This window comes from Protomyctophum parallelum (genome assembly GCF_964188405.1).
Source record: "Protomyctophum parallelum genome assembly, chromosome: 2".
Taxonomy (NCBI): domain Eukaryota; kingdom Metazoa; phylum Chordata; class Actinopteri; order Myctophiformes; family Myctophidae; genus Protomyctophum; species Protomyctophum parallelum.
Genome location: NC_139699.1, coordinates 36,877,255 through 36,897,341, shown reverse-complemented (window position 1 = coordinate 36,897,341; position 20,087 = coordinate 36,877,255). Strand labels below are relative to the sequence as shown.

At 42.2% G+C, this 20,087-nt stretch overlaps 1 protein-coding gene across 1 annotated transcript in view; it reads left to right on the top strand.

The window, feature by feature from the left end:
* The window catches only part of mettl15 (methyltransferase 15, mitochondrial 12S rRNA N4-cytidine), a 350,818-nt gene that overhangs the window by 32,702 nt on the left and 298,029 nt on the right, over positions 1-20,087 (top strand). The window contains exon 3 of the mRNA XM_083791360.1: positions 6,781-6,917. Within this exon, the coding sequence (XP_083647486.1) occupies positions 6,781-6,917 (137 nt within the window). The remainder of the gene's footprint in view (positions 1-6,780; positions 6,918-20,087) is intronic.

Genomic DNA, 20,087 nt, shown 5'->3' with positions numbered 1-20,087 from the left:
CACTGAATAGATGAGCAATGTTACTTTTTTGTTGTAACTCTACAACATTCCATTGACAAAAGGGAGATTAGCCTAGCACACAGGAAGGCAGTTTGAACAGCCCTCTGGCAAGGTTTTCCTCAATGTTTCTTTTTTTATTTTCTTTTTTTGCTACTCTATTGCTCATATGCTCATTGCTCACACATACATATAGACACAGGCCTAAACACATTATACAATATACACAGTCAAGATTTCCAGGTAGGTCCACTTAAAGCTTAACGGTAGTGGAGGCAGGAGGCCACAAGTGTGTGTTGGCTACCAACATCAGTGAATTCATGATCAACATAATAACTTCTTGACAGAATAATTGCTTGAAGCTTTCATGTCCTTAGGTGAGTTAGTCCTCTCTCTCACTTGCTATCTGTTTTGCCTCCCGAGCCTAGGCTAATGGCCAGACAAACACTGTCAATCGGTCTGAAAATAAAACCTTTGTGTGTGTGTGTGTATATATATATATATATATATATATATATATATATATATATTGCGGTCACCATCACCTGGATGTGCACGAGATCTACCTGATTTTATATTCTGTATATGCTGAAAAGAAAGTGCTTATTTCTACACTATATATCAAGTTTTAAGATTGGTTAATGGTAAATGGTGCATTTATATAGCGCCTTTATCCAAGGCGCTTTACATAGATTGTGCATTACATTCACCCATTCACACACACATTCATACACCAATGGCGGCGGAAACCATGCAAAGCACCAACCAGCACATCAGGAGCAATTAGGGGTTCAGAGTCTTGTTCAAGGACACTTCGGCACTAACTCTAGGGGAGCCCGGGTTTGAACTGGCAACCTTGTGGTTGCCATCCAACCACCCTGAGCAACCGCCACCCCTGAAACTATATGTTTATCCGCAGTGCTTACTAAAAGTTTAAAGTTTTTAAAGTGCACTTCAGTGCACACCGGTGGCAGGCTCATCCATAACGCAACCAAACTTGCCATCAAGCTTATTATCCCAACCTGTACCTTCACACCACATGCATTATTCACTACTCATACCATACTCTCAGAATTGTCACTTTTGCGTGTGCTTGCATCTTGCCATGAACTTTGTGTGATGGAGAGAAATGCAAACCGGGTACCTCCACCCTTGCCATGGCAACGGACGCGACAAGGAAAGCGATCCTGTACCCGTGTATCTGTCTCCCTAATGGTCTGTCTGTTAGTGTAACAGGATCTGTAAAAACTCCCCTCAGTGACATTTTAGATCCCCCACTGTAACTGACCTGGGCTGGGGAGTCACAAGTAGGATTTACGTGAGTACTCGGCCTTCTCTCAGGTTCCTGCCCCCCTTTTCCTAATGAATTCAGCCAGCAGAAGACTGAGAAATGGCCCCTTTTTCCATATAGTCAGCAGTGTTCTTCTGCAGGAGGTAGACCATGTGGTAGACCATGTGAGAAAGAATGTCACTTATACCAAAAATGCAAGTTGCTTAGCAAGGACAATTCCTAATGTATATAAACAGGAACAGTTTTTGATGCAGCATACAAATGCCTGATGTTCATCTCTTCCTTTTAGGACGAAAGGCTGTATATGGATGGATATTGTGGAGTGGCTAGTTGCAACTAAACAGTCCTGCATTCTGCTACCTTGCAGCTGCACACACTGTTGGACTGCACCACTTGGACCACTCCTAACTCTCCTGTTCCCTCTGCTGGGAAAGGCAGATATTACACAGCCCAAAATAGAGAATAAAATGTACAGAGCAGCAATTATTCTTATTGTGGCGTCATTGGTCAGGTGGTCTCTGTAGTTAGAAATAGGAGTTTGACAATGTTTCATCCTGGATTGACTGTCTCCTGCTGGCCTCTTCGGCATGGCTTGGTCCAGGCAGAGCTGGCAAGATCCTCCCGGACGCTCCTCTGTATGAAATATCAATGTGAATGACTCACTCCAACTTCAGTGTCAATCATCACAAATGTCAAACCCATTATAGCCAAATCCTTGAGGGAGTTGTTTTGTCCGTCTGGTGGCGGAAATATCAGGTTTTTAACTTTTTGAGAAAGGGAAATATTGTCGAATGGCATCGAGAGTCTCTGTATAGCCTTCTGGTTTTACATTCTATTAAGTTTGTGTTGTACATTTGGTTACAAGTATGAATAATGTGAAGTTGTTCCATGCTTTGCAGCAGATATCAAAATAATGCTTAGGTTGTCATGGAACCGATGCTGTTTAAGTTCTATAACATTCTGAAGCCATAAAAATGCTAAAGACCTTGCCGGTGGAATTACGTTGCTAGGGAACAGTTTGGGTCCAAGTTTATTTCCTGTCAGCTAGTGATATTCACAAACACTGCAACAGGAAAAAAAACTTGGACCCTTTCACAATGTTTGTTGTCAAGTGTGAAAAGGTCCACCTTCACACTGAAAAGGTCCACATTTTCACACTTGACATTCACAAACACTGCAACAGGAAATAAACTTGGACCCTTTTAGAATATTTATATTGAAAAGGTCTGTAGTAGGGTCCAAGTTTACTTCCCATTGCAGTGTTTGTGCATATCAGTAGCTGACAAGAAATAAACTTGGACCCAAACTGTTCCCTAGCAACGCAATTCCCTGACAAGGTCTATTGGCTACGTTATTGCTAAAAGCAAGAGATACTGTAGATCTGATTTATAACCTGCAAGAAAAGACGTGCTTTTTGCTGACATAACATGATTCTGCCGTGCGGTTAAATGATTACTGAAAATTGAAAACGACGAAAGAAAATAGGCTATCATTTAAAATGGCTGCGTGCAAAAAGAAAGTATATATATCATCTTTGCTGGTGCACCCACTGATAAAAGCCACCCTACTTTGCTGTTGTGTTTTCTTTTTCCTGTTTTGTATTGAATAGCACAACAGGCAAGTTCATTATGCGTGTGACTCATCCCACTAGCCCACACCCCCTCCCATCTGCTGCTGTGCTCTAGAAGGGAGAGGGAAACGCCATTGATCACTTCTCCTCTCACACATGCACGCACACACCCCACCTTTAACGTCACTATCGATCGTCATGTTTAATGTTTTTGCGGGGAATGGCAGGCATTTACTATTGTGTCATTTGCCATTTATTGAAATGCAAAAAAATACCAATTTGTTGACAATATAATACAGCTTATTTACATTTTAAAACTATGGAACAAATTATTTTAGTGGTGATATGGCTGTTTATATCATTATATAATTTATGTCATATATATATATATATATATATATATATATATTATATATATCAGAAATAAATGTAAACTAATTTACAATTTACTTAAATTCACTTGAATACACAGGACCCCAACTGAAACAAGCCATAGTGCTTTCTTGGGTTTATTCTTTTTTATTCTTTTATTTATAGTGACTCATAGGAATAGACTAAGTGACAACCAGGAATAGTCTGGTGACCACTGGAGAGATGGGTGGCAGCCGGAAATTAGACGGCACCCGGGAGCAGTATGGGTTAGCGCCCCAGCCTGTGTCTTCCGTGAGGAAGAAGCCCAACAAACCCACGGTGAGGCCTTTAGGAGGGCCATGCAAGCCTCAAGCGGAGCCGGCGGCACCACCAAGGGCAAGGTGGAGCCTGCGGAACCGTTGCGGCTTGAGAATCCACCATTCCTGAATAAAGTGCCTGGTGCTGGGAGTCTGGTGCAACGCACAGGGCCTGACCTGGTGAGAGCAGGAGTGGACCTGGTGAGACGTAGGAGGGGCCCGGACAGGTGTCAACCCACAGAGCCTAGTCGTTCCATGTGCCAGAATGGTACCTCCCAGTCCCGGCAGAGTAGTTCAGGAGGAATGGATTGTGTGGCCCTGGTTTTTCCCTAATGGGACTTATCGAGGGTAGCTACTGGGACGTAAGTCGGGACTTGATCACTCCCGGCTGGGTCACCTGAGTGAGGGGTATGATGTTGCGAGACCCGAAACCCGATGACCTTGGGATACATCACTGAGGATACGTCCCAGGTGCATCCATTTATGTATGTATTTTGTTATAGTTTTAGCAGCCTGTGTATAACTGTTAAAGTCAATCAATCCAAAAAATATTCCAAAAGAAAATCCAGGAGTGATTTATTTCTTCATCTCGGGAGGGATTTCTAACAGTTTGGAAATAAAAACTTTCTGGATCATGGGTAGATGGATACAACTTGACTTATTCTGACAAAGGGTTTTATTTCAGCAGTGTGTGTTCTTGGTAGCTTAGGGTGGACAGCTTCCATTGAATGTCAAATCACTTTGGCAAATCATGGTTGAAGGAAGCCACTTTCACGAGTCATGTCGTCTCTGTTGTATGTTCAAAACCATTACTTTTCAGGGAATGGAAAAAAAAAACATGTGTTCCTTTGGCTTCAATGTCATTCTTTAGTCACAAGCTTAATACTTTTCAGTGGTTAAGTATTTATAAAATTCACAGACGCAGATGTAACCATTTTCAACCTAGTATGCACCCTAATTGAGAAAATTGCCCAGTCCCACCCTCTCACCTCCCACGGCAATGATTCTGCATATATGGGCAGTCCAACTAATCATAAAGAAAACATCCTCTTAACATTCTTGTGCTGGCACACACATAGTGTCAAGTGTTGGTGGAAAGGCTGATCTGCAGGCTGAGCTGAGATTTCTTTTTTTTTCAGAGCGGGCAAGGAGGATGACTCACTTCGACTTATGGGTGTGAATGTGTAATTGTCGCGTGTGTGTGTGTGTGTGTGTGTGTGTGTGTGTGTGTGTGAGTGTGTGTGAAAGGAAATATAATAAATTGTTGTATTGTGTTGAATTAGTTGCCATTCTCTGTTTTGAGTTTTAAGAATTTGCTAAGATAGTGTCATCGCCACTTCATGGAGCTCACTATGACGTTGGACCCAGACTGTTTTCTTGCTATATGTACACTGTAGTTATTAAGTTAAGCACAGCAATCACAATTGGCTGGAGGTTGCATGACATACAACATACATACATACAATACGGTACGGTACGGTGCAGTGCAGTGCAATGCAGTGCAGTGCAGTGCAGTGCAGTGCAGTGCAGTGCAGTGCAGTGCAGTGCAGTGCAGTGCAGTGCACATACATACATGTTGTATACAACATGTACCTACAACATTACATTTAATTCAAATAAAATCATGTATTTTATTACATTTAAAATGTTAAAATGTCGCCGGGGTGCCTGATGGAGGGGAAAGGAACTGGTTGGAATAACGTGTTCCTTCCACAGGTTACATCCTACCGGGGAAACTCCCCCTGTCAGGAGATAAGAAGCGGCCTGCTCCAGTTGTTCCCGAGAGCCCCTCAGTTCGGGGCTCTCGGGATAAAATCTAAATACAATTTAGATGAAAAAAGGATACTGTTACATGAAAGTGTCATTATGCTTTATTGAGCTAAAATATTTTCATAAGCCATGATTTTCCATGGCCAACATAGAGAGTAACAATTCTAGCTAATTAGAGTAAATCGAGTTGAGTTGAGTAGATTGGCTTAGTAAAACTGCCATCAAACTGCTGACCAATCCCTGTGGTAGAGAGTGACTTGTACAATAAGAATAAGTAGTACATCTGAAGTCTTTGGAGTTGGTCTCCCTACTCTTCAATTGAGAAGTTTAGACACTGGTGTCGGGTAGGACACCTATACTTGTTGACAGCTTTTACTGCCTGAAGCTCTAAGCACAATATCTCCCTGCCCTGAGAAAGCAGAGATGCCTTATTGGAAGATAGGTAGATATTTAGTCTCATGTGTGGGGGCCTGGGGTCAATTCTCATTTATGATTTCATTAGGCTGCAAAATTATGGATTGCAGCTTTAAACTTATTCCCTCATCAATAAGCTTATAAGCTACTTACATACACATTTTCAGTGTAATTCGCAATCTAAAATACTATGAAGTGTCATAAAGCATCTTAATGTGAAGAATAAGAGAATGCAAATTGGATGACAACATTGTATTGATATTCATTCATGTTGTGAGCTGACATTGTCATCACACCCTGACCCTACAGGATATTCATTCATGTTGTGAGCTGACATTGTCATCACACCCTGACCCTACAGGTTGATATTCATTCATGTTGTGAGCTGACATTGTCATCACACCCTGACCCTACAGGATATTCATTCATGTTGTGAGCTGACATTGTCATCACACCCTGACCCTACAGGATATTCATTCATGTTGTGAGCTGACATTGTCATCACACCCTGACCCTACAGGTTGATATTCATTCATGTTGTGAGCTGACATTGTCATCACACCCTGACCCTACAGGTTGATATTCATTCATGTTGTGAGCTGACATTGTCATCACACCCTGACCCTACAGGTTGATATTCATTCATGTTGTGAGCTGACATTGTCATCACACCCTGACCCTACAGGTTGATATTCATTCATGTTGTGAGCTGACATTGTCATCACACCCTGACCCTACAGGTTGATATTCATTCATGTTGTGAGCTGACATTGTCATCACACCCTGACCCTACAGGTTGATATTCATTCATGTTGTGAGCTGACATTGTCATCACACCCTGACCCTACAGGTTGATATTCATTCATGTTGTGAGCTGACATTGTCATCACACCCTGACCCTACAGGTTGATATTCATTCATGTTGTGAGCTGACATTGTCATCACACCCTGACCCTACAGGTTGATATTCATTCATGTTGTGAGCTGACATTGTCATCACACCCTGACCCTACAGGTTGATATTCATTCATGTTGTGAGCTGACATTGTCATCACACCCTGACCCTACAGGTTGTCCTCGATATGACGTTTGGAGGTGGAGGTCATACTACAGCCATTCTGAATAGTAGTCCTGATGTCACAGTCCTGGCCTTGGATCGAGACCCTACAGCGTTCTCTTTTGCCCAACAGTTAGCCAAGCAGCACAAGTAAGTTTCTTATACTAATAATTCTTTATAACATTGAGTTATATTTGTCACTGTATCCCTTGCATTGTGCTAGAAAGCTTCCGACACAAAAACATTGATTATAGGCAATATTATTATTTCTCACCTAACTTATTATGCAATATTATCAATGAAAACACTGTTTTAAATGTTACCACATTTTTTAAATTACCCATTATATTTCCTATACTGACGACAATGGGTAATTGTGTTAATATTAGAACAGATTTTGCAGGTTCACTCTTTAAAGTCCACTTATTGCGCCCAGGACGTCCCCACACGTCTATAAATACACCCATAGGAGGCCCAAGACGTCTGGAGACGTCTTTAGAATCGCTAAATCCATTTTTTTTACAGCGGCTGTTGCTAGGCAACGCCTTGCTCAAAGCTCCCAGACATGTTTTGCGTGCTCGTGCAGCCATTCACTTTGATTGATTGATTGAAATATTTATTAACAGTTTGTAGAATTTACAGTACATTTTAAGCACAAACTCAATACAAAGACTGTCAACTGTGAGTGGATGACCCAATTAAGCATTACACTTGTTTACAACAGGGTCCACATTGTTCAATTCATCATTGTTTACGGGCTGATAATATTAAAGGACCACTTCATCACTTTTCAACCTATCTTCATATAATAGGTCCTCACTAATAATCATGAAAAAATGGCGCATTTTTTTCTTACTCGGTCTGTGTCTCATAGGAGGGCTGTGGGCAGTTCAGAAACCGTCTTCCAGTGACATCATCGATGGGGAATACAAGCTAATAGAAACTGCAGGCTTTTCTAGTCCTGAAAAGTTGCAATACGAAAATGGAAGCCATCGCTCTCACGATAATGAAAACCTAAACATTTTTGTAAAATAATCGTGTTTAAAAAATAATCTGCCTAATGATGATGTCACTGGAAGACGGTTTCTGAACTGCCCACAGCCCTCCTATGAGACACAGACTGAGTAGAACAAAATCGTGCCATTTTTTCATGATTATTACTGAGGACCTATAGGAAGATAGGTTGAAAAGTGGTGAAGTGGTCCTTTAAGCTATTAGCTATTATCTCTGAATGTACGCGGCTCTCCATGGTTTTGATCAGAACGCCGATGTTCTGTCCTAATTGTCCTATTAATTAAGATATTAAGAGAACAGTCTTCAGCCACTGCCAGCATTTTTGAGTGTTTTTACTAATCTTCCAAGACCCACAGAATATTTTGTTCCATGATGATGTAAACAGTAAACACCAAATATCTCAAAAGAAAGATGCAAGTCTCTGCTTTCACCAGGGAAAAAAGTGTGTCTTGACAAATACATTCGTCAATGGTAGTCAATGAGTTTTAACATATGAGTTCAGTGTCGGTATTGGATTTTGCGTTCATGATAAATGTCATTTTTTGGAAGAAGTAAGCCCTGCAGACAGAATGGTGCGGTGTGCATGGGTGTGTTGTAGGGGATTTTTTTTAATCAAATTTTATCCACAGAGCAGCCTAATTAAGTTTTAATTGATGCATGCAACAGCCAATATTGTCTGCCGCGAGTCATATTTGACCCATAACACTAACACCTTCGGAATTAAAAAAATGTTGACAGCTTATTTTGTTTCGTTAAAATAGCTGTTTCTGATCTCATGAAGCCTTGTTCCAATAAAGAAATGTAAAGGGTACTTATTCTAAACTTGAAAACGGGTCAAATTTGACCCTAACAATGGAAGGCACAATGGTATTTGCACATAATCTGTGCAAATTTCACATTTCACAAATGTGTCCACTGCAGTGGGTGCTATTAATACAGCACTCAGGGTTGAACAGTATCTCTCTAGTCTACAGTAAGGCAAGTTATAGTTTAAACCCAGCATTTGTGCACGCAGGTGCACAAATGCTGGGTTTACACACACACACACACACACACACACACACACACACACACACACACACACACACACAGCTGGTGGGCCCTGGCATGTCATTTGTCAGAGCAAGGGCCCACGGCTGCAGTGTGAGGGAGATGCTGCCTCCCACGGAGGATCCATCAGATAATGTGGGGGTGGGAAGTAGAGAAAAGCCCAGAGAAGTTAAGCAAAGAGAGCGAGCGAGAGAGAGAGAGAGAGGGAGAGGGAGAGAGAGAAAAACATGAGCATTACATTGGGAAAAAATCAAACCAGGGAGACACCAGGACAGTGTCTAATAAGGCAGTGAGGGAGTGTGTACTGGTGTATGTGCGTGAGCGAGCAAGGGAGGATGAAAATGAGATGTTCCTAAGACCATGGCGTGGGTAGGAATCCTTTTACGTAGATGCTGGGGAAACCTCTCTCAAGGGAATTGGCTAGAGAAATGCCTGTGAGAAGGGGATGAGAAAAAAAAGGGAAAATCAAAACACAGCACTGTGTCGGTTATAAACCCTTTCACGCCCACTTGTGAGAGAGTTCAGAGGAGTTGGAGGAATCAAGCAATTAGCCAATATTATTGGAAGCCTGAATAAAAGACCCAGGCATCCCCCGCAGTGCATCCACATAACAGGATCGGAGAGTTCCCCCACTCTGCTCCTGTGTGTTGCAGAAAATACAACCCTGATGCAAATTGCTGAGGGGTGGTGCATGGTGTTGTGTATATTGTTTAGATTGCAGCACAATAGAAATCAAGCACTCATAAAGTTAATGTGAGTTTTTGATATGAAAATAAACCCTGTTCTCTGAAGGAGAGAAATATGCAGTTCATAAGAATGGAGATAATGCCTGCAGTGCTCTTTTTAAATTAATATTATTCACAATTCCAAAAGACAATCTTTGCTGTGACAAAGTCAAGGATAATATAACCACAGTGGCTTTAACAATAAACAAAGACCCAAGGGCGTGCAGTGCCTTGTGGGTTGATCAGATCAGCGGGTGTCCAGAAATCAGTATTTCTGGACACCCGGAATCAGTACATCCAGTGCGTTTGTCGTAAAATCGCGTTTGTCGTAAAATCGCATAATCGCAATTTGAATCGGCACCCTATGTATCGAGATCGTATCGGGAGGTATGTGAATCATCCAACCCCTCTTTGCCAATATAGTCCATGGGCCTGCCGCCTGACCAGATATCGGTATTTGGTACCATTTGAGTGGGCAAAACCTTACGTATACTGTAGACCTACTAAATTGCTTGAGGGGCCAAACAAGTAATTTAATATGCTGATAGACTATCCATAGGAGTTGCATTACATATTGTGGGAGGTCGGGTGGGAAACAGGACTCAGAGTGCAGTATCAGGGGTTAGACGCACGGTGGCGCCCCTGGGTTTATTTCAGTTCAGGTCAAACAAAGTCAGTTTCACATCAGAATTTTCATACAGACAATATTCTTTTCCAAGAAGTCCCGGGTCCGAGGCGGGAATTATCACTGCAGAGGATGAGAGGGGTGGTTAGCATGCAGTCAGAGTACAAGGTCAGTGTCTAGTTGGGGCCTGAGACTCCGGTCTGGGCAATTCTACCAACTAGTCTTTTCGGTAACTTCCTTTCTTCTTCCTTTCCAGGTTCCGGAGGGACCAGGAGGCTCCCCCGGAGGTAGGTATCACGGTAGGTAACTCTCTCTATCCACAGGGCTAAGAAGAGTACTTTTGAGTAGAAGTACTCGGATACATATCGGTGAGTAATCAGAGTAAAAGTACTTGGTAAGGGGACCGGGTGAGTATGGTAGCTAGGGCCCCTTAGGCTCGGCCAACAGGTAGGTACACAAGCATTTATACTCTGATTTCTCTCTATCTACAGGGTGGCCGTGTCGCTACGACAACGGCAGTCAGGGGGTTAAAACTGAGCACTCTATTTTCTAGCGGTCTTCTTTCACCGGTGCAAGGCGGGCTCTCGCCAACTTAAAGTCTCTTCAAAGGGTGAACTAAACATAACACAGCCTGTCTTCGTTCACAGGTTTACCGTGACATTTTAACTAGAATGTACAGCCTTGGATAAACATCAACAAGATCCTCTTCGTTCAAATTCTTCAGCGCTAGTGTGACACAGGTAAGCTATACGTCTCAGTTAACATCAACAAGGTGCTCTTCATTCACAGTTCTTCTTATCCTTAGCTTCTCAAGCGTCGGTAAGTGCCTCTTCTTAGTCAACGTGTGATAGTGAAAGAACGTCTGTCTTACTGTGACCTTAATGTGCGGTGGTCTGCCGGTGGATACTAGGGTCCCGTCTTCTGCTACTCGTCCCCGATCCGAGTCAGGAGGGTCTCCCGGTATGCACCGCTTTCCAAGCGACACTTGGTTATGGGGGGCACACACTCCCGTGTGTGCTTTCAGCCCCACTCCTACAAGCCATCCAGCGCCAAGCTGCCGACATACACTGTCCGAGCGTTCTTGGGTGAACCAGCCAGTGTCAGGGCTAAGTTCCACTGGCGTTTATAAAGGGCGCGGCTGACAGGTTGCGGCTGTCGCTGATTGCCAATCGGGTGGCGGCCGCATCAGCCGCAGCTGATGTAGGATCGCACTGGGATAGTAGATGCCGTCTATGACGCGTCCGTGGGCGGAGCGCGTCGGCGAGGCCGGCGTTTGTCTGGTTTTCATAGTAACCCGCCCATTATTCTGGTGGTATTGTAGCGAGACTCCACAATATGTACAGTATTGGACATTTTGTTATCTCCTATTAGCGCCTTTTCATTGTTTCCAAAAACCACACAAACTACCAATATCATATTTAATCTTGAACCTAAGGCAACCAAAAAAAATTGTATACCCATTTTGTTTTTTTAGAATTAAAAAAAGGAAAAACAATCATCTGCATGTTTGACCGGGCATATTATGTAACAGAATGATTATCACGGTGGCAGAAAGACTGAACCCAAATGCAGAGCAGTTTAAAAAACTAAGTATTTATTTAAATCCAAGGCAGTAAGGGACACATACAGAAAGGTAGCTGTGAGCTAGTACAAAGAAAATCTAGGAAATCACAAAAAGGCAAAAACACTAGAGTCCAAGGCAGTAAAACATAGTCCAAAAATCAAACCTTTCAAGACAACAACAACCAGGAAACTCGGGGAAGAATGACGAATGTTCTGACAGTGTGAGTGTGGCATGAGTCCAGTCTTATAGTGAGCAGGTTGATTGTGGAAGTGTTCACAGGTTTGTATTGTGGGCATGGCTGGGCTGGGGATGGAGTGGGAACAGGTGTGTGACAATGACTGAGGGTAGGAATGGAGAGTGGGAGTGGCTGACAGGGAGACATGGGCTGTATTTTGCGTGTCTTAAGTACCAGGTCTTATTTCCTAACTTGAGTAAACTAAAGACCTGGAGGCGTGATCAATGCCATTTGGCTATTCTGAGTGGCCAAAGAGCATTGACCACGCCTCCAGGTCTTTAGTTTACTCAAGTTAGGGAATAAGACCTGGTACTTAAGACACGCAAAATACAGCCATGGTCTGCAGACCCTGACAATGATTAAGTAACAGAAATAGTGTGTAACTATGACAGGCACAAAGAACACTGTCCTCAGGATGAGGGGGTTCCACACAATTTTCTTCAATCTACTTTCCATTCTTGGTGAAATGATTCCAAGTTGCCGGGTTGAGAGACCTCTGTGTGGAGTCTTGTGTTATTGCAGAAGGGTCAGTCGTTATTGTGGTAGAGGGCAGAAAGAACAACAGAGCAGCAGCAGCACATCCTTATCTTGCCTGGAATGGCTAAAGCTCCTACAGTACATGATGTCCATCAGGCGCCACTATCGTATCTATCGTATCTATCGTATCAAGACTATCTTTTATTTTATTTTATTTATTTTTCTTGTAATGTCCCCATGTTCCCCATACATATGTATGGGGAATGTCCCCACCTCACTCGTGACGTGGATATCTCTTTAAGACACACCAGTTGTACTGGCACGCACGGGTATATAAGGCCCAGGTGTGCGTGATTACAATGATTTTTTGATCTCCACCAAGCAGTCCAAGACGTGGTCTCCTCGACAGAAGTGCAGAGCAAGTTATCAACAATAACTGAGTTAACTGAGTCACGAGTTCTGGCAGCCGGATTTGTTTATTGCCATTATAGAATCATTTACAGGCAATTTCATTTCATATTACAGAAGTAAAATAAATGACATTACAAGAAAAAGAAAGAAAATAAAAGAAAAAACAAAAATACATAGTAATATATTGTATAGTATTGTTTGCCTTGAGAGTGCCTTGGGGATAATTACATAATTACTTAAAATTTCACTGTGATATGGGAGGTTTTTAATTTAGAGTATCTATATTTTTTGTTTTTAATTTAGTGTATCTGGGCAGCGTCATTTGTAGATTCTGCTTCCAGATATTCTGCCACTAACTCCCATCTCCTTTTGAAGTAAGGAAGCTTCATTTGAAGCTGGCCTGTCATGTATTCCATCTTGTATATTTGTTTAATTTTTTGTCGCCACTGATCCATAGTAGGGGGGTTGGGTTTCATCCAATTAAGTGTCACCATCTTCCTTGCCACTATTAACAGAATATGTAATATATAGCACTGGTCCTTCGTGAATACTTGTTCATATATATCTAATAATGATGACCTTGAGTTCAGTGAAATATCTTTTTTAAAGATTTTATCTAGTTCTGTTTTTATCTTTTTCCAATACGTCTGAATTTTTGGGCAGTCCCAAAATATATGGGTATGGTCACCAGTCATGTCGCAGTTTCTCCAACCTTTATCCGTTGAGTTGGGTTTATATGCATTGGCTGTCAAAGGAGTCCTCCTAAAGAACCTAATTTTAGTTTTCCGAATTCTCTCCATATTTGGCTCTGTAGTCCACTGGCAGCCGGATTAATCCACTGCAGGATGCAGGTTAGAGAGCTGGCGTGGATCGCTCCTCTCTGGATTGCTGTCACACAGCTCGTTTGTAGGTATAGAACAAACAAAAGAAGGTTGGAAATCCGACGGCCATATAGCACACTATACAGGTGTATTGCTGGCGGGGCGCCAGTTTACGCTCCTGTGGTGACGTGCTGGGTCAGTCGAACATAGCCATAATTATAGCACACTAATACAGGTGTATCGTTGACGTTTGCGCCAACTTACGCTCCTGTGGTGTAGCCTGTCTGTCGATCTGGTTGCAGTGACACAGACAGGACCAGTGGCTTCGGTTAAATCCTTAAAGGCGGAATAAAACGCACTATACGGGTGTATCATTGGCGTGGCGTCAATTTACGCACCTGTGGTGTATATTCTGTGGAGTGGACCTGCGTGTGCGTAGTGAAACAACAGCCCTGCCAGGCATATAGCATTAAACACAGCACACTACACAGGCGTATTTGGCGCGGGCGCAACTTCCGCGTCTGTAGTGCTGTGTTATTGCTTCGCCTCGTGAGAGAGAGTGTATTACGGCGAAAGCCGTTCACGCACTCTGGTGTAGACTGTGTGGTAGAACCCGTGCGGCGGGGGAAGCACTGTACCGTTGTATTGCTGACGGGCGTCAGCCCTACCGTCGTCATACAGACAGTCGATGTACAGACAGTCGACGTACAAAGAAGGAGTCAGTCCCCACTCTGGAGCATTAGAGTCGTATGTCAGGGCCACACAAGGCCCACAGAGTAACGGACCAGCTCTTTGAGTGCTTCAAGTGAGAGTGCATGGATCACAGAGGTTATCCAGCACACAAACAGGCAGGAGTACCAGTGCCGCCTAGAGGGCAGGCACACGCCACCTGGGGATGCTGCGGAAAGGTGCGTCTCTGACAGAGATCTGCACAGCGGCGACATAGTCTATTCAGTCGACATTCACCTGGTTATATCGGCTGAACATGCAGCATTCGCTCCCTTCGGGAGTTGGTCTCGCATGCTACTCAGCGGTAGGTGTCGTTGTCACCTTCACCAGTCAAGCCAGCCTTGCGTCTGGTGGGCTGGCTTGGGCGGCCCTTCACCCCTGTGGTCTCTGGCCTTAGCGTCTTGCTAGGGGTTGTAAATACATTACATGGAACATACATGATAAATAATTCAAAATGCAGTATGGGCTGGGTCGGAGCCCACTGGTGTTGTCTTACAGAGTTCCCCATACATAAGAAATATGTTGGTGGAGAGATAGTCTCGATACGATAGAGAACGTTCGGTTACTTTGTAACCTTTGTTCTCTGAGTGAAGAGACTATGGCCTAGATTTTGAAGGTGCGTTTTACCATGTGGTAATACATAAATTGGCCTCGCTCTGCGCACATTCGTATTATGAAAGGCATATCGGCCCGTGTTGAACGCACTCGGCCCGTGTTGAACGCACACACATTATGGCATACGGCGTTCCTGAATATTTTAGCATTGTGGGAGTGTCCATATGTTAATTATTTTCGCTTTGCGCAATTTGCTATTAAGCCCCTTGACCTAAAGACACTCAGCGCATAACGATTAGACGTGGGTCTGACCACCTCATAAACGCAACAAGCACTGTTTGATTTTACACTTGAGCGGCTCTGGGAGGCTGGTAGAGTGTTGCCATGTCTGTTTATTATAAGCGGCTTCTTTTTCTGTAAAGTTGCTTGTAAATATTGGTAGTTGTACTATTTTGTGGTTGCTTTTCTTGTTTCTAAAGTGGTTATTTGGGCTTTTCTCCTAATGTTGTTTAAACCAGTGATCCTCACACAGCACATTCCCATGTCAAGGATCCCCAGATGAATGCATTTGCCCAACTAAGGACGGCTAATCCAAAAATTAAATAAAAAAATTCCAAGATTACTTTTGAAAATAGCAGATCTATACCAGCTCACAATGCATCACATTCATTCATTAAAACTATGAACTCTGACTGCAGGGGGATATATATAATGATCATTATAACAATGTGCAAGAACATATTTAAAAATAAGGAAGAACTTTATATTTGTGGACAATCAAAATATGTTTTTTTATTTTAATGTGGTGTCATTCAAATTAATCTGGATATGGCTGACTCACTATCTAGAAAATAAAAACATGGCACTTCATTTAAAATAGGTTGCAGACCCCTGTTATATGCGCTTATTTTTATAGACCTATTTACTTGTTTCTATGAGACATGGCAACAGCCTTTTTTTGCGTCTTTCTTTTGTAAAATGTTGAGATTAGAAACGGCCATAATTCTTTCATTTCTCAACCTTAAAAATAAATAAAAACATCTCCATAATCCTTGGGAAGTTTGCTTTCATATGCTGTATCACACCCGATTCAAGTCTTCTTCAATAAAATGCTACGAGCGAACTCAGCAAAGACCATACCATCGGGGCCACAGCATTACGCAGCACGCATTCAACTCATTCCTTCATCGTGACTTGAATGAAATAAAATATAATAAACGTTATTTTACTGGTGTTTTTCAATAGAAACAAATAAAGAGCGTGTGTAGGCTACTGTGTGCAAGTGCAACAGTGCATATACATGCATGCACTAGGCTATATTTCTTCCGTGTCGGGATGGTGATTGAGCTCTTCAAGTTTACAGCCCGTTTGTCTTTCATAAAAAAACGTTGATATTAGCCTATAAACACTCATGGTTCTCTCATTTCTCAACCGTTTTATTAAATGTAAAAATCTCCATATTCCTTAGGAATCTTGCTTTCATTCGCTGTATGGTACATGGTTCTATCGTATCGTCTATCGAATTAAACAATATCAAACGAACTTGCATGTTCGGGGGTTAGACGATTCTGGGAACATTACGCATGGATTGCCAATTTGCCAATATGCTGCTATCTACTCGCAGTTCCATTCCGATCTGAAAGGTATAGGTGGGTCTGTTCTTTTGAGGCATAAAGGTGATCGCATGCAGTGCAATAGGAATAATTAACCCAAATGTGACAAAGTCATGTCATGTCTTCTATGGTGCCAGGCTGCCAGCCTGAAGAAATGTAATACCACGATCCCCAAAGTGCGCATTCCGTATGTGACATCAGCTGACTGGTAAAGAGAATAGTACGGACATGTTGATTGGGTATGTCTCAAACACGCCTTAAACACACCCATGACTAATTCAAGGCCGTTTTGCGCAATGCACGGGGTGTCGAAAGCGCTTCTTAACATGCCCAAAATTGCAATATGACATACCACACGCCCCCAGCTCTAAAAACTGTAATATGATTAGTAATATTATTGGAACTGGTTAATCGACCTGTATCTCTCCACCAACATATTTCATATGTATGGGGAATTGTCCATCTCACTTGTGACGTGGATATCTCTTTAAGACACACCTTTATGCCTCAAAAGAACAGACCCACCTATACCTTTCAGATCGGAATGGAACTGCGAGTAGATAGCAGCATATTGGCAAATTGGCAATCCATGCGTAATGTTCCCAGAATCGTCTAACCCCCGAACATGCAAGTTCGTTTGATATTGTTTAATTCGATAACGATGGAACCATGTACCATACAGCGAATGAAAGCAAGATTCCTAAGGAATATGGAGATTTAATAAATCGGTTGAGAAATGAGAGAACCATGAGTGTTTATAGGCTAATATCAACGTTTTTTTATGAAAGACAAACGGGCTGTGAACTTGAAGAGCTCAATCACCATCCCGACACGGAAGAAATATAGCCTAGTGCATGCACTGTTGCACTTGCACACAGTAGCCTACACACGCTCTTTATTTGTTTCTATTGAAAAACACCAGTAAAATAACGTTTATTATATTTTATTTCATTCAAGTCACGACGAAGGAATAAGTTGAATGCGTGCTGCGTAATGCTGTGGCCCCGATGGTATGGTGTGATACAGCATATGAAAGCAAACTTCCCAAGGATTATGGAGATGTTTTTATTTATTTTTAAGGTTGAGAAATGAAAGAATTATGGCCGTTTCTAATCTCAACATTTTACAAAAGAAAGACGCAAAAAAGGGCTGTTGCCATGTCTCATAGAAACAAGTAAATAGGTCTATAAAGATAAGCGCATATACAGTGTTGGGCAGTAGCTAGCTACAAGTAGCGAAGCTACATAGCTTAACTACATTTATCAGTAGCTTGATGGTAGCTTCACTCCTTTTGAACCAAGTAGCGTTTTTTGTAGTGTAGCTATTTTTAGACCCAAGTAGTGACGTAGCTTTCAACAAAAGCTATACGTTACAAATTGACTGTTAAATAAAGTTTTGTGGGGGATTTTCTTTTTAATTCCAGCGTGTGTAACCTACATTATTGTCTAAGTGAAAGTTTTCATATTGAAAAATTTGATCGCTAACGTGGTTTAGCGACTTTGACAGTTCATTCATCGTAGCTTGTTTACAAGTCAAACGGACTTCTTGTGCAGAAACTGCCCCAACAAAATAAGAGCCACTTGTATTGATTAGTCAACACTAGTTTTATTTCTAAGTCTACCTACAGGACATTAACATCTCATTTAAGTGCCTGTCAGCATTCTCTCAATCTGAGTATCCCATCCTCAAATATTCGGTAAAACAGTGCCTATCGAGGCAACAGTCTGTCTTGAGAGACTAGCATTCTCTAGTCTAAATTATGTCTCTCAGCTGGTGTGCAAATGGCTAGGCTGTGGCAATAATAATAATAAAAAAAAATCGTTAATTTTTTGGAACCATGGAATTTAGTTCAAAATGTTGAATTATGAACTGAATTTGTTCGGTGGAAACTTGATCATTAAGTTGATAAAGAAATATTTAAAAAAAAGTAGTGTCCATGTAGCTAGCTACTTTTGCCATGTAGCTTATAGTGTAGCTTGCTACAATTCTCTGGGGATAGCTTCGTTGTAGTTGAGCTATATTTAATAGAGAGTAACTGGTAGTGTAGCTTACTACATTTTCCAAGTAGCTTGCCCATCACTGCGCATATAACGGGGGTCTGCAACCTATTTTAAATGAAGTGCCATGTTTTTATTTTCTAGATAGTGAGTCTGCCATATCCAGATTAATTTTAATGACACCACATTAAAATAAAAAAACATATTTTGATTGTCCACAAATATAAAGTTCTTCCTTATTTTTAAATATGTTCTTACACATTGTTATAATGATCATTATATATATCCCCCTGCAGTCAGAGTTCATAGATTTTTTTTTTTTTATATATATTTTTTATCCCACAATTTTGTAACCCATTTTTCACCCCTGTGTCAATCATCTAATGTGATCCTGGGCTCTACACACCCTCCGCCAACCTGGGGAGAGCAACGGACTTAACTCATGCTTCCTTCATGCTTGAGTGTCCAAGTTGCTCCTTTACACCTGACAGGGGGGAGTTTCCCTGGTTGGACGTAGCGCATGGAAGGAACACGTTATTCCAACCAGTTCCTTTCCCCTCCATCAGGCGCCCTGGCTGGCCAGGGGGAGGCAGTTTAGAGACCAGGATTACTGCATGTTTTTGTGAGGGTATCTACCCTAGGGGACACGGGGAGAACATGCAAACTCCACCTTCGGGTATGGGCACTGATGACGCGGAGGAGGAAACACGCCGCCAGCACCCACAGCGCCCCGAGCGGGAATCGAACCCAGGACCTTCTAGCTGTGAGGCGACAGCACTACCAACTGTGCCACCGTGCCCCTAGAGTTCATAGTTTTAATGAATGAATGTGATGCATTGTGAGCTGGTATAGATCTGCTATTTTCAAAAGTAATCTTGGATTTTTTTTATTTAATTTTTGGATTAGCCGTCCTTAGTTGGGCAAATGCATTCATCTGGGGATCCTTGACATGGGAATGTGCTGTGTGAGGATCACTGGTTTAAACAACATTAGGAGAAAAGCCCAAATAACCACTTTAGAAACAAGAAAAGCAACCACAAAATAGTACAACTACCAATATTTACAAGCAACTTTACAGAAAAAGAAGCCGCTTATAATAAACAGACATGGCAACACTCTACCAGCCTCCCAGAGCCGCTCAAGTGTAAAATCAAACAGTGCTTGTTGCGTTTATGAGGTGGTCAGACCCACGTCTAATCGTTATGCGCTGAGTGTCTTTAGGTCAAGGGGCTTAATAGCAAATTGCGCAAAGCGAAAATAATTAACATATGGACACTCCCACAATGCTAAAATATTCAGGAACGCCGTATGCCATAATGTGTGTGCGTTCAACACGGGCCGAGTGCGTTCAACACGGGCCGATATGCCTTTCATAATACGAATGTGCGCAGAGCGAGGCCAATTTATGTATTACCACATGGTAAAACGCACCTTCAAAATCTAGGCCATAGTCTCTTCACTCAGAGAACAAAGGTTACAAAGTAACCGAACGTTTCACCTTGCA